Source organism: Panicum virgatum, chromosome 2K (assembly GCF_016808335.1).
Source record: "Panicum virgatum strain AP13 chromosome 2K, P.virgatum_v5, whole genome shotgun sequence".
Lineage (NCBI taxonomy): Eukaryota > Viridiplantae > Streptophyta > Magnoliopsida > Poales > Poaceae > Panicum > Panicum virgatum.
Genome location: NC_053137.1, coordinates 66,150,009 through 66,172,048, shown reverse-complemented (window position 1 = coordinate 66,172,048; position 22,040 = coordinate 66,150,009). Strand labels below are relative to the sequence as shown.

Below are 22,040 nucleotides of genomic sequence, written 5' to 3'. Positions count from 1 at the left end.
ACCAAATTATATAGTTATACTGCACTGTTTGGTGTTTCGTCAGACGATATGGAATAATTCTGCGCTGTCACAACCAAGTATGTTTGGAACTCGAATAGCTCACAAGTCACAACTCGCTTGTACAAGCAGGACTACACCATTTACAGCTTGTAGCCACTAGATAGAGACCAAAACGGCACAGCAGCACGGCGAGGCGATGCTGGCGACAAGGGGGCGGCGATGGTTCCAGGCTTATACCAGGTATAACTCAAATAAGTTTATGTGTCGGTACAACAGCAAACAACAGAAAATTCTCAAACCGTGTTGTGGTTCACACGACACTCAAATAAACTAACAAATGCAAGACTAGTTCCATTAAGTACATATGAAGTTCACATGACACTGAAATAAACCGACAAGTTCATAAGACAAGTGGTTCACAGCAAACAACAGCAGCCTTGCTACTCCAATAGATCATCCGTCAGTCGTCCTTCCACTGAAACCTCTATAAAAAATATTAAATTAGCACAAAAATAAAGGCTATAAATTACTTAGCAGCAAAATGAGTTTAGCAAAACTGAACAGCGATACCATACCTTCACTTTCTGAGCAAAATTCAGAATCTTTAGTCTTAAATAGCCAATCTTTTGTGCAGACAAGAGCCTCAAACAAATGTACAATGCTAGGCTGCAATTAAGGATCAACTAGCAATCTTTTAAGGCACTGATCATATAGCCAAATGTAAGGTATGACCATTAACTTGTAAAAAGGACCAATTGATTCAGGAGCCGAGGACTGAGATTCCTTTTTTTTTACGGACAGGATTGAGATTCTACTAATGCATAAATGGATGTTTGTTGGAAGTATGTGATTGTATATTAGTTCACTCCCCACATTTTGATTTCAGCTAGACACATGTAAAACAGATCATGTTTGTAAGAGAGGATCCATAAACGTATCAAACAAAACCTCCAAAGTTTCCTAATGCCTCTGGAATCCAGATGCTAACAACATGACGCTTATCAGCTTTTAAAGTGTGCGGAGACAGATAGAAAGCTTAGTAGCTAAAAGATGCTGCAAACTGAATCTGTCATCTATGATGATAGGATACATGAGGAGATGAGAAATACACACTCGATGCCAAGAAGGGAACAAATTGATAGATGGGAGAAGGAGAGGAGGATGCCGTACCTAGCGGATCTGAGTACCTAGAGTCCTCTCTGCTGAGGGTTGTGGTGGATGCTGCCGGCCTGCCGCCCAGCGAGTTCTCCATGGGGAGCACGGCGCGGTCGGCGATCTAGCCCACCACGGCCTGAAATGCCAACTCGCTCGTCGCTGGGGATGGCGCGCAGCCCTGGCACGCCTTGCCGGTCGCCTTCTCCACGGGGATCACGGCGCTGTCGGCGATCCAGAACTCCACGGCTGCTGCGCCGCTGCCGCCGTCGCGGCGGAGCTGCGAAGGGCAACAGGACGAGACGATAGGAACCACGAGCAGACCAGACCAGCCCAAACCAACCCGCCTAAATCATGAACTCCAACCAAATCAGCCCATTAGCTATCTCAACCCAATTACTACCAAACCAGATTGGCCCAAACATAAATACCAAACCACTACATATTTCTCTCTTTATGTTTTGCTGCGAAACTTTCTACTAGCCCCACAATCACGAGCATCAGCGACGGTGTACCTTGAGCCCAACATTCTTATTTTGGACCCAGCTCGTGACTTGTTTTGGATATGGTTGTGTTTTTAGCAAGTGTCATGAATGATCGTTTTTTTTTACTATTTTAGATTCCGGAGGTATAATCAGATGGAGAAGAGTTGAGCTTCGTGAGATAAAAGCACGAGAACCAAGTGAGACACGTGACATGCACGGCCTCCCGCTGCGTCCTGCGTGTCCTCAGCGTCGCAGCCCCTGGATGGATAGCAGATTGATTTTTTTTTTGAAGTAAATAGCAGATTGATCTTGAGGTCGAGAATCAAATCAGGACGTCCGAGAGATCGGACGCCTGCTCCCGCGGCCGCTCGCCTACACGGCTGCGCTCGCATGCTGCGCCCGTCGCGACGCCGCTGCGCGCAGCTCCATGCTTTGCTTCGAGCGACCGCGACGCAGCGCTCCCCCCCCCCCCCCCCCCCCCCCCCCCCCGCCGGACCCCGCGCAGCTCTCCACCGGCAGCGACTCGCCCGCACTCGGCTCAGCTGCGGCCATGGCTTGTCGCCCTCCTCCCGCTCCTAGCTGCGGCAAGGCCTTAACCGCGGTGGCGAGTCCTGCGTGAGCAGCAGCACGCGAGGACGGCCACAGGAGGTCCGGGTGGTGGCGCACGAGGCCGGCGCGTGAATTCCAGGCCGCCGCCGGCGAGCTCCAGGCCACAGGCCATGGGAGATTGGGGGCAGCGGCGAGGCTCCCATGGTGTCGCAGTAGAATGATTTGCATGTTGCAAATGGTTGATTTGAAATGTTGTAATAGTTTTATTTTAATGTTGCATGATTTTTTAATAGAGGTTGTATGAAACAGTATTATGATATTATATTTAGGCTGTGTGCTGTTCCGGCAGAGACTAGAAACATGATGTATCAACTTGATGTATCTTTTTTGAAATTAATAAAGTTTCTTTTTTCAAAAAAAAATAATGTTGCATCCCACGTGCTTTTGCTGTGTGTTCAATACGTACTTTTGATGTTGCAAATATTATCTTTTTATATTGCAAGTGTGTATTTGTAATATTGCAACGGAGTGTCCGATGAAAAATGAAAAATTTCCATCGGACGTTAGCGCCGAATCACATCTATCTTTAGGTATCTCCCCTTGAATCCATGGATCAAACGATTATTGAGTAAATGGTGCTGTGCTTGGTATGGTGACGGAACAATTCACCGCCGACCTGGAGAGGCTCGTCGCGGCAGCTGCTGTCCTAGGCTGCCGCTGCCGTCGCCCTCGATCCGAACCCGCCGCTCGCTACGCACGCCTCTCCATCTGAACCCGTCGTCCTCCCTGCCCGACGCAAGAGCAGGGGCGGCTTGTAAGTTGATGGCTTCACGCCCCGCTTGCAAGTCCGCTCAGTGTATTGGTGGATTAGTAGCAAATCAAAAGGTGCTTCTGGCAGTGGATTTGATGAGTGCATTTGATAGGGATGGAAATCAGGAGGTGAATTTGGTTGCCTGCTTGCTACCAGAACAGAGAGAAAGGAACACCATGACCTTACCGACGCACGCTTGCGCCGGAATTAGGGTTCCTCCGCAGAGAGAAGATTGGGGGAGGATTGGATGAGAGAGGTGTGGGACTCACGTAAAGCCATCGTGGGTTGGAGAGAGGTAGTTTCCATAACAGATGTCTTGCTGAGGTGACAGCATAGACATTATTTATGGAAACAGTGGGTTGGAACTTGCCTAAATTTCATGATTGGGAAGCCCGCCTCTGACAAGGGATCGGGGCGGATCAGGGTTTCAAAAACCGGTGACACTGTTCAAAACTGGAACAGTAGCAAAAAATTTACTTTTGTATTTTTGAATTTAGAAGCATAAAATATAAAAAACCGGACCCGGTTTACCGTCCCGGACTGGACTGGGAAGAAAAAAAACCCCGAAAACCGGCGGTTCCCGGCTGAGATTTGAAACCCTGGGGCGGATACGAAGAAGGTGGATAATTGTCCAAATTGGCATGAGAAAAGCAAGAAGGGTTTCTTTTCGTGTATAATTCGATTTTGAAATAATTCGAAACATTGGGTCCTCAACGTAATAATAGTCCTCAACGTTGGGTCTTCGGAAGAATAACATTTTGTCTGGCCTCGAGGATCCGGGAGTTCTTAACAAACTTGAGCATTGGGTTCTCAACACTACGTTAATATAGGTTCAACCTTCAAGTGTGTTGAAGGCCAGGCTAACTATTCATGGAGCAAAATAACCGATATGTTCATTCATGTAAGTACTTTTTCTTCCCAGTATCGTACTTGATCTACTTTGGCATGTTTAAGCAGGACCACAGTGGATCACCTATTTTATCTTTTTTCAGAATCCGGATGACAAAGATAGGCTCAGCATGCTGACTGATGATATTTTATTGTCCATCCTGGAGAGAGTCGACATAACTACGGGTGTAAGGACAAGTGTCTTATCAACACGTTGGAAACATCTGCCATTGTTGCCCCGTGAGCTCAACATTGATGTCAAAAGATTCCTATCAGTTCCTTTGCCAAACCCCATTTAAGTTGAGCGACTGTGAGTTGCACTCTACTTGCAGAGCAAAGTTAGGAATAGACCTCTTTCCTCTCTCGCGAAGCATCCCCAACAGTTGACAGAGGCGAACAAAGGAGGAGAGCGTCGCCGCGCCGGCGGTCTCTTCCGCCTACGACGGCCCGAGGGGCCTCGCGAGGTGGCGGAGACCGCTGGTTTTCACTGGTCGGTGTAGGTTGTAGATGTCCCAGTAGATCTAGGGTTTGGTGTTCCATGGAATAAGTCCTCCCGGACTCTCCCTCGCCCCGCTGGTGCTCCACTCTGGCGCCACCGATGAGCTCGTGGAGGAGGAGCTCCTTCCGAGGAGCGCCTGTACAGGAGTTCGGCCTTGGTTCTTCTTCGTCTCCGGTGGGCGGCGGAGGTAACATGCTTTTGTTTCAAGGCTGCAGAGCAGGCTAGGGGATGTGTGAATGTTTGGTGGCTGGACCAGGCTCGGTCTTCCTTCGACGACGGCGAGCAAAAGTCCAGAAGCTGAGGAGCTTGGGGCGCGGCCCCGGTCGATGTGCGATTGCCGATGGCTCCATCCCGTCCTTTGGGACGGGTGTCTACTGCGACTCACCTCAAAGCCGGCAGGCGATGGAGTTCCTTCAGCTCATGGGTTTTGCTTGGCGTTCTCCTCGACAGCGGCGGCCGGCGCCGGAGTTCTCGAGCATCGGTTTCCCAAGGACCTAGGGACTTGGTTGTAATTTTTCTTTACCTCAGGGTCCTTTCTGATAAAAGCACCGTGGCGCTAGACACAGCAAATCGCTGAATACGATATCCACTATATACGCTGGGGCTTGTCTCATGAACACATCAGAGCTAGAGCTATGCCATCATCCACCTGATTACAAATTAACTTGTGTTGCGCACCGAGACTGGACGCACTAGGCAAGCAATGGCAGTCCAAACTCGATTAGAAACAAACAGACCCTGCGAAGCTGTTTGGCTGTGGCTGAGCCCAAGGACGGCAAGTCTGACACCGACGCGTTTGGGCTCCGTTCTGTTCACCAGCTTTGTGCGTCACCAGCTTTTTTTAAAAAAAGGTCTATCACGGAATTTGGACAGCCAACGGCCAGCCAATCTCGGAATAGGACTAGTCTATTTCGAACCGTTTAAAGACCGTCCGTTTTGTATACGGAGATATCTACTCAGACCTATATAAACAAACACAAGCGTACACGATTAGTTCATCGCAGCTTCAAAGGCTTATTACAGTCGTGTTGAAGACGTACACCTTTCGTTTTCCAAGGGATAAATAAACACACAAGGGATTAGAATTTTTCATTGGAGCTTCAAGGTTGTAAAATCGGATTGAAGACTCGTCTGTTTTTGTACTCACTAGGATCTGCTGCCACCAATATATATAAATAAACACAAGCACACTGCACACATACTTATTTCATCGCAGCTTCAAAGACTTGCAAGCTTGTGTTGGTGATGGCGCCTGAACACACACATGTAGGTTATTTCACTTCAAACATATGTGCTATTTTATTTTGCTAAGGCTATCTTTCTTCCTGAGGTGATCATAGGAATCTACATTAAATTCTCTGTCTACTTAAATTAGAAACTTTCCTCTAGTATCGTGCCACACTTGTTATGTATGAGTTTTACATGTTATGTGCATCCTGTTACCTCTCCTTTTATTTAGAGGCTCCCTTCTAAAACAAAAAAAAATCATTATAACCAGGATTTAAGATTACGCTGAAATGGGATAGGTTATTAGGTTTAAAGGTTTATTAGTTTGGTTGTCTAGTTACATTTAGAACAATGAATAGATTAGCAGTTGCTCAACAGAACTTGTTTAGCTGCAATACTTCAACACCACTTTCACTAGCTATAGTTAGTGATACACCAAAAAAAAAACTATTTGTATCTATAATAAAAAGAGATGTGCTAGAAACATGTAATATAACATATGCACCTCTGGAGTACTTTGATAGATATCATCCAATTAAATTAGAGAAAATTCGATTCATGCCACTACAACTCCGTGAATTTGGGTTTCATGTTGAAAATCATGCCACTCAATGGCATGGATTTCAACATGAAATCCAATTTCAAGAAATTGTAGTGGCATGGATCCAACTAACCCATTAAATTATATGCTATTGCTAGACTTCTTTTGGATCACTTAATAGCATTTTCAGATAAGTTAATATTAAATAAATCTTGTTCATTATGTTGCAGAAAACAGAGGAAGACATGATAAGCAAGTTAACCGATGATGTTTTACTCCTGATCTTGGAAAAGGTGAATTTATCAACAGCAGTGAAGACCAGTGTGCTATCCAAACGCTGGAGAAACTTCCCTTGGTTGCTGACTCAACTTAACATAGATATAAATGATTTTTTCCATGACCCGCGTGCCGACCCCACAGATGATCAGATTCATAAAGCAATGGAATCTCTAACAGAAGTGGTTAGGAGCATGATGGCCACTACCTGCCGAAAATCTATTATCACAAAGCTCTGCATTTCGCTCTTCTTAACCAACATCTATTCAAACGAAATTGGTGATATTGTTAGTGAAGCGGTTGAGAATGGAATGGTAAAAGATATAGAGCTCATAAGTGGAGTTGAGAGGCTTCCTTTTGGTGTTCTTGATGATGAAATGGTAAAACATGCAGATGGTATCAATAGTTTCTTTGGTAACTATCCGAAAATATCCTGCTGTCTCCGAAGCCTCATCCTTTACAATGCAACTTTTTGCAAATCAGATTTGCACAATATCCTTGCAAATACATGCACGGAGCTGCAATATCTTTACCTCTACCAATGTGATACTGGGATTATTAACCCATTGTTCAAGATAGATGCACCAAACTCAAAACTTAATGTTCTAGAATTTGCCTATTGTTCTTGGATAAAAGTTGAGGTAGCTTGCGTACCAAAACTAGAGCAACTCACCGTATCTGCCCTTGACTCTGGGATGTGTCCCATGCCTCAAGGAAGTAGATATCTATTCTCGAACTGTGTCTTACCAGAAACAACCATTCAAGTTAAGTGAGCTTCTAGGTGGTTCAACATGCATAACTACTCTAACATTAGATTTCCTTGGACAAAAGGTAAACAAGCTAATTGAGCTTCTAAATGGTATTTCTTTGACATAGTTTTGATACACTCAAAAAAGTTGCTACTTATATTCTTTTTTGTCACTTCAGATTTGGTTAAAACCGGAAAATACCAACTTCGCTCAGCATTTAGCAATTTACGGGAATTATGGGTCCATGGTATCTTTGTTGGATTTGGCCTATTGTGGACAACAGCCCTTCTTGAAGCTGCGCCATCCCTTGAGACTCTTGACATTGAGGTATGTTCTGTAATTTTGTTTTTGGACAGAGAGTAGTTTGGTGTCCTTTTACGGCAGTAATACTTTTTTTTTCTTGAAAACTTACGGCTGTAATACTCGTTTGTGGGTTTAGTCTGAGTGATTCTTGTGGGGAAGAGCGCACCTAACAGAATTGGCAGGTTTCATGCAGTCATACCTAGGGTTAGCTGAAGATGCTTTGCATCCTTGTCTTGATTGTTCACTTGCAAATTAGAAAGACATGCTCATGTTACATTTCACAACCTTTTCATAAATCTAAGCAATCATTTTGTAAATTCAAACAAAATTTTCATAATCTAGGTGTATGACCATTTATGCGGCGACGATGATGAGGAGAAACGGATCTATGGAGAAAGAACTAATGCGCAATGGGATGTATCTGAGTTTGCTGAGTCTTCCAAGTCTTTGCCTCTCAAAGAGCTCAAACTATGTGGTTTCAATGCAACAGAAGAACAAATCATATTTATTGGAGCTGTGATGGAGCGAGCTTCAAACTTACAGGCCATTATTCTGAAAGAGCAGTACTGTAAGGACTGCAGTGCAATCAGCCCTCCAATTACTTCAGGCGAATGCAGATTCCCGAGCAGCGAGGATCAACAGGCGATGGTGGTGAATAATCTCAGAAACCGGTTCTCCTCCGGTGCCCAAATAATCTTCAGCCACCAAAAAAAAATTCCAGTGACTACTCAGACTGCGTGGGATAGTTGTATATAGGGGCAACTGTTAACCTTCTTGCTCCGGCGTCCCTGAAATACAGGCCCCTTCCCGTAGCAACTGTTGCATACTGTATGTGTGCGTTTCACTGTCCAATTGAGCGCCTGACCGCCTGTTTAATCTGTTATCCAAACGTATTGCAGTTGAAAATGTAGGTAGCCGCCGCTTGGCTTGTGATTTGTTCGTCAGAAAACAGAAAAATGCAGGTAGCTTAGCTGCTAGCGGTGGCCGCCGCATCGCGGAGCTGCGGAGGCCTCAGACTGTGTTGAGTGCGCCGAACTAGCTGAGGCAGTCAGAAAGCGAGTGCACGATCTCCGGCTGCCGGTGCGTAGCACCGTGGCCAGAGCGGCGAGACGGCTGAGGAGACCGGCGGCGTTGTGGCTGGCGTAATGGAGAGTGAGCGCTGAGCCAGAGCTGGATGCCTGGTCGGCTGGGCCGCTTGGCGTAGCTTGGAACCCCCGCCGCCGCCGGACTTCCTCCTCCACACCGACCTGCCGTAGCCTCCGGCACGACGCACTTGGGTTTGTGCGTCGCGCCGGCCAGGCAGCCACCGCGCGGCGCGGCACCCTCTGGTTTCCCGGCCGATTGGATGGCCGCTCCGCCGGCGGTCGTCGAGCCAGGCCTAACGCGCGCGGGAAGCACGGCTCGCACGGAGTGGGGCGCTCCTCTTCCTGGCTTCCCTCGCAGTCTCCCAGCTCTCCGACAGGAAGCGATGGCCGGCGGCGCATGTCGGGCGGAGGCGGAAGCTATTTGGTTTACCGTCCGGGCCTCCGGGGTGGACGGTATTTCATCTACTGTCCACCCCTGGGTGCCTAAGATCTGTCCGTTTCTTACCCAACGGTGGAGATATAGCCAGCGACAGCCGGAACGATACGCACGAGTCGCTCAGCCGCGCGCCCTCGCCTCGATACAGACGCGAAGGCAGCGGCACGCCGTGCGGCCGTGGCCGACGTGGAAGTCGCGCCGCCGCCGATTTCGCCGAGGTCGGCGGATTGATTTTTCTTTATTTATCGAATACACAAGACAATTGTAAGGTTTCATACAACGCATAAGAGCGCTACTGTAATCCCAAGCTGATTACAGCAAAAGCAACAACCGAGAGAAAGGACAGTGGTCATCGGCCCATTGAAGCTGACTACTCCCATACTAAACAGCCAAGCTTCCGAGCTTTGGCATCGAGATTGATCTCGTCAGCAAGCCGTGACTCCACGAGTCCAAGATGGCAATGGGTATCCGAAATCCGATTACTCGAAGGATTTTACCCGATAAGAAGGTGAGTATGGAATAAATTTTCTACCCATGGGTACGTTATTGGACAAAATTCCTTACCCATCGGGTAAGCCGGTACGGGTACGGATGCATACTACCCATACCCGCCTACCCGCGGATAAAAAATACCCGCAATAAGAAACTAAACCAGCCCGATCTCTAACACATTTTAGCCCAATGTGGCCCATAAATTTAGCCCAGCCCAAATAAACCAGACTAGTATATATATGGCGAACCCTTCTAAAACCCTAACCCTATTCCCCTCCCTCACCCCACTCTTTCCTAGCCGCCGCCGCACCGCATCCTGCGGAGGCGACCGCAAGACCGCGACGCGCCTTCGGCCCTCGCGAGTTCGCGATGCCTCGCGTCCTCGCCCTTCCGCTTCCGCGGTTCCGCCTGAAGCCTGTCGCCCTTCTCCTCTCCCAGATCCGGCACCCCCTCGGCCCCTCCCCTCCCAATCTTTGGCGCTGCCAAGCTCAAGGCACCAGGCGTGCAGCAAGTCGCGGCCTCGCCCCTCGCCTGCAGCTGCAGCTCCAGCTCCCGGCGGCGCGCGGATCGGGTCGAAGCCATGGTGGAGAACTCCGGAATCGGACAAGACGACAGCCGGTGATGCTCTTCCTCAGCCCTAACCTAGTAATCCATTGTTGCAGTTGCAGCTCTTCTTGTTCTTCACCTAGTCCGTTTGCGTTCTGACCCCACGCCGTCCCGAAGGGACGCCGTCCTGCAAGCGCCGGATCTGGAAGGGACGAGGAAAAACGGCGCATCGCCTACGCCGACACCCGCCCCCCTCCTTCTGCCAGCTCCTGTGCGAGCCAGTGCACCTGTCGCTGCTGCTAAGCCGAAGGGCTTCCCTGTTGGTGCGGCGGTCAAGAAGGTAGCGGCCAAGAAGCCAGCAGCTAAGGGTGGTCGGCCTCCTCTGTCTCCGACGAGTACAGCTATAGCTGCAGCCGCTCAGAAAGTGTGAAAGCAGCACCTGAAACGCTCCCTTGGTGTCGGGTGCCACAATTAGGGACACCCTAATTGAGGTACTAAAACCACTTTCAAAAACACAAACATATGTTAAGGCAACTGGGCCCACGAAGGCCCACGGCTTATTTCTCCCTCAGAGGAAAGGAAAGGACTCAAAGAAGTCCAGCATGTGGCCCAGCCACATCCCCCTCGGGCAGGTGGCCAATCTCCACCTCGCTCGAGGGCCCCTCTCAGGCCCACCAAACAAACTCCGCCCCGCTCGAGGGTAGCGGATCTACCCTCAGGCGGGTCACTCATCTCCGCCTCGCTCGAGGGCTCCCCTCGGGACCCTCGACCGCGCAATCGCATTTCCGCCTCGCTCGAGGGCAGCGGACCTGCCCTCGAGCGGGTGGCCAATCTCTGCCTCGCTCGAGGACAGCGGACCTGCCCTCGAGCGGGTGGCCAATCTCCGCCTCGCTCGAGGACAGCGGACCTGCCCTCGAGCGGGTGGCCAATCTCCGCCTCGCTCGAGGACAGCGGACCTGCCCTCGAGCGGGTGGCCAATCTCCGCCTCGCTCGGGGCCATCTCTCGGCACAAGAGACAAATGGCCCCGCCGCCCAACCGACCGCCGTACGAAGGCATTAAAAGCCAGCCACTCCACCACGGCTCAAAGGGCAGGCGGCGTCAGACTGCCACTCCCGCAGTGGATGTGACCGGCGTCCCGTCCACCGACCCCGGTCACCGCTCTGCCACCCCAGTCGCTGTAGCAGTACTGTGGGCATTCAATGCGGCACGAGGCAAGTTGGCGCCGCCCCCGTTACTGTTCCGCCGACATCCATCGCCGGACCCATCTCCCGCTGGGGAAGGGGTCCGACGATGTCACGTGTCCTACCAAGAGGGGCACTCAGCACGCACGGGCGCGACCCCGGACCTCCCCCTCGTGGGGTCCGGGACTTCTACGCGCTCCCGGACCTTCTAATGTGCACACCCGCACTCCGTCCAGGGGGTCCGGGACCGTCCCACGCCATTACTACCACTGGTACACTACAGGACGGCCGCCGCCATCTCCACGGGACCAAGGACGAAAATCCAGGACGACAGCGACACGCGCCGCCTTCCCACAGTACACTTTCTATAGTGTTCGACCACTGTACCCCGCGATTCAAGGGAGAACGACGACTTCCGCGCCCCTACACTCATGTACACCGCCTCTCCTTACAACTATAAAAGGAGAGGATGGGCTTCCTTTTGTAAGGGGGGGGGGAGGGATCTCTCCAATCGAAGGGTGGAAGCAGGCTCCCTGAACTTCCCCTTTCAGAACTTTCAGCACGATTGAGTACTCATCTCAACTAACTCCACTTCTAGCAGAGACTAGGGAGCTTTCCTCCCACTCTCGCCCCGCTTGTATCCCCTACTGCAAGCACCCCGGGTGCAAGATAATACAGTGCCCTCGCACACCCCCTCTGCTGGACGTACGGCCCCACGGCCGGAACCAGGATAAACTGTGCGTTATTGTGATTGCCTCTTGCACCATCATCTGGGACGAGGAAACACGCAGCATTTACTAGTTGGCATCCAGGCCCCCGGGTCGGGACACCGACAGTTGGCGCGCCAGGTAGGGGGGCTGCGTGACATTTTCTCTCTTTCTCCCATTTGATCTCCCGGAATGGCGAGCAGATCCAACCCATACCCTATGGGCGTTTCGGATCCGTTTCCAGCGGGACGCGCGGTCTCGTTCGGGAGTCTTGAGTTCAGAGCAACCGGCAACGGTTACCTCATGCAGCTCCTCTCCTCCGAACGCAACCTCATCGCTCCGACTCCGCCAGCCCGACGCAACAGGCGCTCGGGTCAGCGTTCACGACAAGCACGCACGGAGCGGCATCGTGCGGCCCGCCACAGCTCCCCCACGTGGGTCGAGGCTGGCGTGTCGCAACTCAACATCGCGGCCAGTGGGGCAACCGTCTCATCATCGCGTGCCTCGGCGTCATCCGCGCCGGCACCATCGCCTGCGGCAGCACTAGTGCCTCCCAGGGGGGACCCGACTTCGGTGTCTTCTTTCCCCTTCAGGATGCGCAACGCCGCCACCCGCGCCTTGTCAACCGTCGCTGACCTCATCGAGCATGAGGATACGCCGGGTCATCATCTTCTGCCGATCCGCAGCCTCAGCGCATCGTCCCCTGACGAACCCTACCCCGAGACGGCGAGCTCGATCGCCGACGACATCGACTTCTTCATGAACAACTTCACGGCCGAGGAGGCCGAGGACTACTCCGGGGTCCGCGACCCCGACGCTCTCCGCGCGTTCCAGCTGGCGACGGCCTACTGCCTCACCTGCTCCGAAGACTCCAGCGAGGGGGATTTCGATCCTTCCAGGGAATGCTTCATGGCGGACCTCGCGAACGAGCAAGACGACAATACTCCAGCCAACGACGAGGACGGCGGGGCGGACGTACGGGCAAAGCAACCGGTGGTCCCGCCCGCAGCCCCTTCCTCGTCAAGTTCAGCGGCGCGTCAAGCCCAGCTGGCACAGCTCAACGAGCTTCAAGCCAAGCTCGACGAGCAGCGTCGGCAAACCCAGGAGCTATGCGCCGCACTCGAGCAGCAGCGTACCGTGCCTGGTGCGCACGCCCGGACGGCGGGACTTGTGGCCCGGGAGCGCATCCTGGCTGACGACAACGTCGACAAATCTCCGGAACTGCAAACGGCCGGCGAGAAACTCGTCGCTGCGGCTTATCTACTTCAAGCTATGCCTGAGCCATCGACACCTTCGGGCCGCAACCTGCGCCGCGAGGCACAGGAACTCATCGAGCAAGCTGCCGTGCAGCAGGCCGAGAGTTCTGCGTCTCGCATGCGCTCGAAGGCCCCGGAGCAGTGCGCTGGGACTGCGCACCAGGACCGTGAGGTTTCTGTGCACACACCCCCAGCAGGGAAGGGCAAGGCAGCCGTAGCACCCGGTGCGAGGGCACCCCCGGTACACGAGCGCATCGGAAGAGTTCCCGTAAGGGAGCGAATCCGCGACACTCGCGGGCACGCTGGCGACGGCGACGCCCGCAACGTCATCAACGGCAGGAGGTACACCCCTCGACGGGGTGGATGCTTCGACCTTGAGCACGACAGGGGTGAGTCACCGGAGCCTCCGGGCACCCGGGTGTTCAGTCGGGAGATCCGGACCGCGCCTTTTCCCCCGCGCTTCCGACAACCCAACACCCTCGTCAAATACTCGGGCGAGACTGATCCTGCAGTCTGGCTCAACGACTACCGCCTAGCGTGCCAGCTAGGCGGCGCGACGGAAGACGCGGTCATCATCCGCAACCTCCCCCTTCATCTTGCTGACGCCACACGAACGTGGCTCGAGCACTTGCCTGTGGATCAGATCTACAGCTGGGCCGACTTGGTCCATGTCTTCGTAGGCAATTTCCAGGGCACGTACGTGCGCCCTGGGAACTCCTGGGACCTCAAAGGGTGTTGCCAGAAGCCCCGCGAATCCCTGCGCGACTACGTGCGGCGCTTCTCCAAGCAGTGCACCGAGCTCCCCAGCGTCACCCACGTCGAGGTCATTAACGCTTTCCTCGAGGGTACGACGTGCAGGAATCTGGTGCATGAGCTCGCGAGAAGCCGACCCGTTAATACCAACGAGTTGTTCGACGCTGCCACCAACTTCGCCGCCGGCGAGGAGGCTGTTGGTGCCATCTTCGACGACAAATCAAGCAAGCGCAAGGACGATGCGCCCGCGGAGGGCAGCAACGTCAAGCCCAACGCCCCCGCCAAGAAACAAAAGCGGGGGAGGAAGGGAAGGAAGCCGGTCCCGCCGGACCAGCGCGGGACGGGGCAGGCAGAAGACTCCGAGGAGGCCTTCGCAGCCGCCCCGGACCGCAAAGGGCCTCGAGGCCCCCCTCGAGGCGGTGGTGGCCAGTTCGACGACATGCTTAAGAAACCGTGCCCTTACCACAAGGGCCCGGTCAACCATACTCTCGAGCAGTGCGAGATGCTCAAGAAATACTACAACCGCGTCGCGCATCGCGATGAGGACAAGAAGAAGGATGCTGGCGACAAAGGTGGAGATGACGAGTTCCCCCCAGTGGAGAACGCCTTCTTCATCTTCGGAGGAACGACGACGAATATGACTTCTCGGCAGCGCAAGCGTGAGCGCCGCGAAGTCTTTTCCGTCACCAAGGCCACGCCATCCTACCTCGACTGGTCGAAGGACACCATTGCCTTTGGCCGCGAGGACCACCCCGACTACGTCCCGCATCCGGGACGTTACCCGCTCGTTGTCGACCCCATCATCGGCAACACTCGCTTCTCCAAGGTGCTCATGGACGGAGGCAGCAGCCTCAACATCATGTACGCCCCCACCTTGGAGCTCATGGGGATCGGATTGGACAAGCTACGCCCCAGCAAGTCGCCATTCCACGGCGTCGCGCCGAGGAAGCGGGTCCAACCCCTCGGCCAGATCGATCTGCCGGTCTGCTTCGGCACGGCAGCCAACTTCCGCAAGGAGGTACTCACCTTTGAGGTGGTGGGGTTTCGAGGATCCTACCATGCCATCCTCGGTCGTCCTTGCTACGCCAAGTTCATGGCCGTCCCCAACTACACCTACCTCAAGCTCAAAATGCCGGGACCAAAGGGCGTCATCACCATCGGCTCTTCGTTCGAGCACGCCTACGAGTGCGACGTCGAGTGCGTTGAGCGCGCGGAAGCTCAAGCGGAAGACGAGGCCCTCGCAGCCACCCTCGACAAAATGGCAAGCGAGGCCTTGGATTCCACACACCGACATGCCGGGAGCTTCGAACCCACCGAGGGTATCAAGAAGGTGCCCCTCGACCCGAGCCACTCCGACAACAAGGCATTGCAGATCAGCGCCACCCTTGACGACAAATAGGAAGTGGTGCTCGTCGATTTCCTCCGCGCCAACGCTGATATCTTTGCGTGGAGCCCCTCGGACATGCCTGGCATACCGAGGGAGGTCGCCGAGCACTCTCTTGATGTCCGACCCAACTCCAAGCCGGTGAAGCAACGCTTGCGACGCTTCGACGAGCTCAAGCGCCGGGCGATCGGCGAGGAGTTGCAGAAACTTCTGGCGGCCGGGTTCATCAAAGAGGTATTCCATCCCGAGTGGCTCGCTAATCCAGTATTAGTAAAGAAAAAGAGTGGAAATTGGAGGATGTGCGTAGATTACACTAGTCTAAATAAGGCATGTCCGAAGGTTCCCTTTCCTTTGCCACGAATCGATCAGATTGTAGATACTACTGCGGGATGTGAGCTCTTATCCTTTCTTGATGCTTACTCCGGTTACCATCAAATCAAGATGAAAGAGTCCGACCAGCTCGCGACTTCTTTTATCACACCTTTCGGCATGTACTGCTACATTACGATGTCCTTTGGCCTCAGAAACGCCGGAGCCACCTATCAACGGTGTATGCTCCACGTTTTCGGAGACCAGCTCGGGCGGAGCGTAGAGGCATATGTTGACGACATCGTTGTCAAAACCAGGAAGGCGGACGACCTGGTTGCTGATCTCAGGATCGCATTCGATTGCCTACGAGCCAAAGGGGTAAAACTTAACCCCGAGAAGTGCGTGTTCGGGGTCCCTCGAGGCATGCTCTTGGGCTTCATTGTCTCCCAGCGGGGCATCGAACCCAACCCTGACAAAGTCTCGGCCATCACTCGGATGGGACCGATCCGAGACCTAAAGGGGGTACAGAGGGTCATGGGATGCCTAGCGCCCCTTAGCCGTTTTATCTCGCGTCTCGGCGAGAAAGGCTTGCCCCTGTATCGACTCTTGAGGAAAACCGAGCGCTTCACGTGGACCCCCGAAGCTCAAGAGGCCCTCGAAAGGCTGAAGGCATCGCTCACCCGTGCTCCCATTCTTACACCACCTACGGACGGCGAGCCCCTCTATCTATACGTGGCCGCGACGACCCAAGTGGTCAGCGCGGTGATCGTTGTGGAAAGACAAGAGGAGGGTCAAGCTCTGCCCGTCCAGCGGCCGGTGTACTATATCAGCGAGGTGTTGTCTGAGACCAAGACGCGCTATCCTCAGATTCAGAAGCTGCTCTACGCAGTAGTGCTAGCTCGACGCAAGCTGCGCCACTACTTCGAGGCTCACCCCGTCACCGTGGTCTCGTCTTTCCCCTTGGGAGAGATAGCCCGCAACCGGGAAGCCGAGGGCAGAATCGCCAAATGGTCTGTGGAGCTAATGGGAGAGACACTCACTTACGCCCCCCGCACGGCAATTAAGTCCCAAATCTTGGCCGACTTCAGTGGCTGAATGGACGGACATTCAGCTACCCCCATCACAAATCCGGGGCGAATGCTGGACTATGTACTTCGACGGGTCGGTGATGAAAACTGGAGCCGGAGCCGGCCTCCTCTTCATCTCACCTCTCGGAGAACACATGCGGTATGTAATCCGCTTGCATTTCCCTGCTTCGAACAATATGGCGGAGTATGAGGCCCTCCTCGGTGGCCTCCGCATCGCCATCGAGCTCGGCGTCAAACGCCTCGATGCGCGCGGTGACTCTCAGCTCGTCGTCGACCAAGTAATGAAGGAGTCCAGCTGTCACGACCCGAAGATGGAGGCGTATTGCAACGCAGTACGCAGCCTCGAGGACAAATTCGACGGCCTCGAGCTCAATCACGTCCCACGCAAGTACAATGAGGACGCGGACGAACTGGCCAAGATAGCTTCGGGGCGGACCACCGTCCCCCCGAACATCTTCGCTCACGACATCTCCAGGCCCACCGTCGAGTTCAAGCAACCGACGGAGGCAGGCCCCTCGTCCGCCGGACCCTCCGACGGGAACCCCCCGGCGGACGGGGTCGGGCCCATGGATACTAACTTCGGGACAACCTCCGCGGATGAGGCCGAAGCAATGGAAGTTGACGAGGCCCCCGCTTCGCGAGACTGGCGCATTCAGTACCTCGAATGGATGGTTCGAGGGCTCCTACCCTCGGACCGCGCTCAGGCGCGACGCCTTGCCAGGCGGGCCAAGTCCTTCGTTCTAATCGACAACGGGCTATACAAGCGTAGCCCCTCGGGTGTCCTGCAACGTTGCATCCCCATCCCCGAGGGCAAGGAGCTGATCCGCGACATCCATGCTGGCGTCTGCGGCCACCACGCCGCGCCACGCACCCTCGTGGGTAACGCGTTTCGGCAAGGCTTTTACTGGCCCACCGCGGTCGCCGACGCCACTGACGTCGTGCGGACTTGCGAGGGATGCCAGTTCTATGCCCGAAAAACACACCTCCCGGTCCATGCCCTGCAGACCATCCCCGTCACGTGGCCGTTCGCCGTGTGGGGACTGGACCTCGTCGGTCCATTGAAGAGGGCGCCCGGGGGCTTCACCCACTTGCTGGTGGCGGTCGACAAGTTCTCCAAATGGATCGAGGCTCGACCCATCGGCAAGATCAAATCCGAGCAAGCAGTCCAATTCTTCACCGACATCGTCTTCAGGTTCGGGGTCCCGAACTCGATTATCACTGACAACGGCACCCAGTTCACAGGCAAGAAGTTCTTGGCGTTCTGCGACAGCTTCCACATACGTGTGGACTGGTCAGCTGTGGCTCACCCACAGACGAACGGGCAAGTGGAGCGTGCCAATGGCATGATCCTCCAAGGACTAAAGCCGAGGAACTTCAACAAGCTGAACAAGTTCGGCCGAAGGTGGCTCACAGAGCTACCCTCGGTCATCTGGAGTCTGAGGACGACCCCGAGCAGAGCTACGGGTTGCTCTCCGTTCTTCCTCGTCTATGGCGCCGAGGCCATCCTCCCCACCGACTTGGAATACGGATCGCCAAGGCTCATGGCATATCAAGAGCAACGAAACTAGCGAGCTCGCGAAGACTCGCTGGACCAAGTGGACGAGGCTCGAGACATGGCACTCCTGCATTCCGCGCGCTACCAACAGTCCCTACAAAGGTACCAAGCGCAGAAGGTCCGGCGCCGAGACCTCAACAAAGGGGACTTGGTGCTAAGGCTTCGGCAGGACAACAAGGGCCGCCACAAGCTCTCACCTCCATGGGAAGGACCGTACATAATCGCCGAGGTACTCAAGCCCGGCACGTACAAGCTGGCCAACGAAAAAGGCGAAGTCCTCACCAACACTTGGAATATACAACAGCTACGTCATTTCTATCCTTAAGCATTTCAAGCAATTTCTATATTGTTCGTAATCGCATTTTCGATTTCCCGAAATAATAAGGAAGCACCCTTCACTTATCGCTTTTTGGGAACCTTCCCGACCCTCGAGGGCTCGGGCGCACACGAACATAGAGGTACGCTCGGCTTTACCCTCGGCAAAGCCGAGCCTCCCTCGGGGGCTACTACGGGGGGAACCCCCGAACGTCCCCAAAAAGTCGCCAGTGTTTTTTCGAAATATTTCCGTCTCGATCCTGAGCTTCTCGTATCCTTGGAAAAAACGGACGTGAGGCGTAAGCAACCACGGTACGGGGCTGGCCGAGTCGTGGGGCCGCCTACGCCTCCGGGATACGGCACCCCCCTCACCACCCTACGCCTATGTTGCTTATGAACGCGAACTTCCTCGCAGATGTTTATCTAAGTCGCGTACGAAGAACACGGAAATAAAGTAAAGGAACACAGGCTCGATCACACTAGGCCTCGACGGGCCACACATTCAAATTACGAAACAAAATCCTTTATATTCATAAAGTGCGATTACAAGGCATGACCATGATAAACACTAATCTATTTACATGGGCATCGAGGCCCAATTGTCCTACAGGCTACCATCCCCCCCTTGCGGGTCTTCAGGAGTGTCGAATTCGGCGATGGGAGGGATGTCCGCCTCGAGCTTCTCGGCGAGGACGGTGGCGAACTCCTCTGCGGCTGCGTCGGCTTCATCCATGATGGCCGATGCGGCGTCCGCGTCAGCATCATCCGGGACGACGTACCCCGATGACACCCTCTGGAGATCCATGAGGTAATGCGTCGAGGCCACGGCGAGAGCCCGCAGGACACCGAGGCGGAAGGTGCTCTTGGCATGTTCGGCAATCCGGCCGCCTAGCGCGCGCAGGCGGCTGATCACCGAACTGCCCGAGACGGCACCCTCCCCCTCGAGCTCTTGACACACGCTCACGGCGGTCTGCTCCAGCTCAGCAAACTCCATTTGTGCCGCCGTGAGCGCGGTATGGACCGCTTCCTTCGCCGTGGTCTCGTCCGCCACCTTCTGCCTCAGCTCTGAGCAAAGGAAATCAACGTCAGTTACGAAAAGTAACAAATCAACGGAAAATCAAAGGTACTCACCCGCTATGTTCTTCTGCGCCTCCTCCCTCTGGGTACGGGCGGCCTCTTCGAGCGAGGACAAGAAGGCTTCTTTTTCCTTAAGACTAGCCCCCATGTTCTGGAGGGCCACCTCCCTCTCTTCGAGGGCCACACCCTGTTCCTGGAGGGTCCCGGCGAGCGCAACCATGGCCACCTCTTTGTGGAGGAGCTCGGCCTTCTGTTGCTCGAGCGTGGCACTGAGGCGCTGCAGCTCAGCGCTCTGCCCCTCCGCCTCACGAGCCCTATCCTCAAGCGCCGTCCGAAGGCGCTGCAGCTCGGCAGCTTGTGCCTCGGCCTCTTGGGCCTTCTCCTCCACTGCCGCCCTCTGGACGTCCCGCTCACCAGCCACCCGAGCCAGCTCCTCCTCCAGCGCCCGCTGACGCGCTCCCAGATCGGCCATTTTTGTGTTGGCATCGATGTTTTTGAGCACCAGCTCGGCGTTGTGTTGCCCGAGCTGGCCTATCTGGGAGTACAGCCGGTTCATCTCGGCGCTCTTCTCGCGCGAGAATTCCCTCAGCTGCTGCAAAGGGGGACGGCGTGGGTGAAGACGCGCGAAAATTTAAAACCAATCCGAAGCAATTTCCGAGGGAAATACTTACCTGGCTGACCTGGTAATCTGCATTCTGATGAAGCTAATAGGCGCGGTCGAGGGCCTGCAAGATCTCGCGCCCGACGCCCATCTGCTTGTTCCAGGCCTCCTCCTCCTCCTGCTCCTTGCGAAGGAACTCTGAGGGGACACCGGACGGGACGATCACCCCGAGGTGGCTCCCCTCAGACGCCCCCGCTTCGAACACGCCCGCACTGGCCGACGCGAACTCGACGATGTGGGCGGCGGCGCTCGCCGCAGCAGCGGGGTCGATATCCATTGAATCCCTGTACTCCCCGCTGCTGTCCGGCAGCTCCACCACCGCCGTCGCGCCCTCCTGCGCCGTTGGCACGGGCACTATTGCGACGGTACCCTCGTCCCGGGCCTCGGTGGGCTCCGAGATGGGGGCTCCTTCTACCCCTGGTGCCTCTTGCGCCATGTCCTCCGTGAGGCCCTCGTCCTCGGCCCTCGAGGGCTCGAAGACGAGGGTCTCCTCGGCTGCTTGACCGGCAGGGCGCTCCTGCGCGCCCCCGCCAGTTTCTCCTTCTGTAGCCGGGCGGGCAGCGCTGTCCGCGTCGCCCTGACCGGCTTCAAGTCCAATAGCCGTTTGGGCGGCGCCACCGGCACCGCCCGGGCCTGTCTCCTTAGCGTCGGCCGCCGGAGCGGCCGCCCCAGCACCACGCTGGCCGGCGTCGCTCTGACCGGCGTTACCCTCCTCCTCCCGGGCTTGCAGAGCCGCCTGAGCCCCTCGGGCCACGGCCTCCCGTAGCCTAGCGGCCGCCGCCTCGAGATCCACGATGGGCGGGGGCTGCGGCGCCGTGTGTGGAGTACTGCGAGGCCCGGTCTTGAGTGCCTTGACCGGGGCAAGCCGCACTGCATCCTTGGGAACGGCCCCGGAGCTGGAAATCAAGAGACGCAAGTTAAGCAGGATCGAGAAGTCTACCAAATGCATAACAAAAAACGAAATCTAAAATGCTTACCCAGATCGAGCACTCATACTCCGCTTCCTCGTGGCGGTCTTCCGGACTCGGGGCATCGAGCTGTCCCTCGAAGGCTGCCCCGAAGCCGCCCCCCTCGTGTCAGCCCGGTCCCTCGAGGCTGCCAGCGCGGACGACTCCTCTCCCGCCGCAGCCTCGTGGCCATGGATTAGCACTTGGGGCGCAGGCGACTCCTCGCCGGCCGCCGGCAAGGATGACTCCCGCGCCACACCCTCAAGGGAGAGGTTCGCCAACGACCCCCCTGCGGCCCTCGGCTCCTCTGGCGCCACGGTCGCTTCCTCTTCTTTGTCCCACAGGTAGAACGGTGGGGGGCTCGCGCCCTCCCCGTCCCCCCTCGGAACGTGGTCCTCGGCGTCCGAGGCCTCCTCCTCATCCTCCTCCGAGGACTCGGGTGTGGCGGGCTGTGCCTTCCCCTCCGCGCGAGCAAGCTTGCACGCCTTGTCGTGCCCCGCCTTTCTCTTCCTTTTCCTTTCGACCTTCGCCTCCGCCGTGTCCTTCCGCTTCTTCATCTTCTCTGCGTGGAGGCGATTGATCAGGCGCTGCTCTGGGACCGGGGGCCTCGAGGCGCCGCACCTCAAACCCTGTAAAACACACCCGAAGAGGGGGTCAGGAAAAAGGGAACTACACGACGCACGACGAGTTCGAAGCCAAAACTTACCAAGGAAATATACCCCGGCTCGGGGCGCATCTTGATCCTCCAAAGATCCGCGGGATCTTGG

The 22,040-nt window shown here is 55.1% G+C and overlaps 1 protein-coding gene and 1 long non-coding RNA gene across 2 annotated transcripts; both read right to left on the bottom strand.

Moving 5' to 3' along the window:
* Positions 1 to 220: 220 nt before the first annotated feature.
* LOC120694713 lies at positions 221 to 1,488 on the bottom strand. Its single transcript, XR_005683602.1, has 2 exons — positions 1,171 to 1,488; positions 221 to 484 (listed from the first exon to the last, which is right to left on the bottom strand). It is a non-coding gene; the product is annotated as an uncharacterized LOC120694713 (long non-coding RNA).
* Positions 1,489 to 9,787: 8,299 nt separating this feature from the next.
* LOC120695604 (circumsporozoite protein-like) lies at positions 9,788 to 22,040 on the bottom strand. Its single transcript, XM_039978808.1, has 3 exons — positions 21,304 to 22,040; positions 20,742 to 21,222; positions 9,788 to 10,135 (listed from the first exon to the last, which is right to left on the bottom strand). The coding sequence occupies exons 1-3, from the start codon at positions 21,828 to 21,830 to the stop codon at positions 9,788 to 9,790; spliced, it is 1,356 nt and encodes a 451-aa protein (XP_039834742.1). The 5' UTR covers positions 21,831 to 22,040.

Bases quoted from the DNA above. Each gene is read 5' to 3' on its own strand.
- LOC120695604 (XM_039978808.1), bottom strand. From the start codon at position 21,830: ATGAAGAAGCGGAAGGACACGGCGGAGGCGAAGGTCGAAAGGAAAAGG. The intron at 21,223-21,303 runs GTAAGCATTTTA...CTTGATTTCCAG, and splicing joins AGTATGAGTGCTCGATCTGG to CTCCGGGGCCGTTCCCAAGG. The intron at 10,136-20,741 runs GTAGAAGGAGCC...ATGGATTACTAG, and splicing joins TGGCGCAAGAGGCACCAGGG to GTTAGGGCTGAGGAAGAGCA.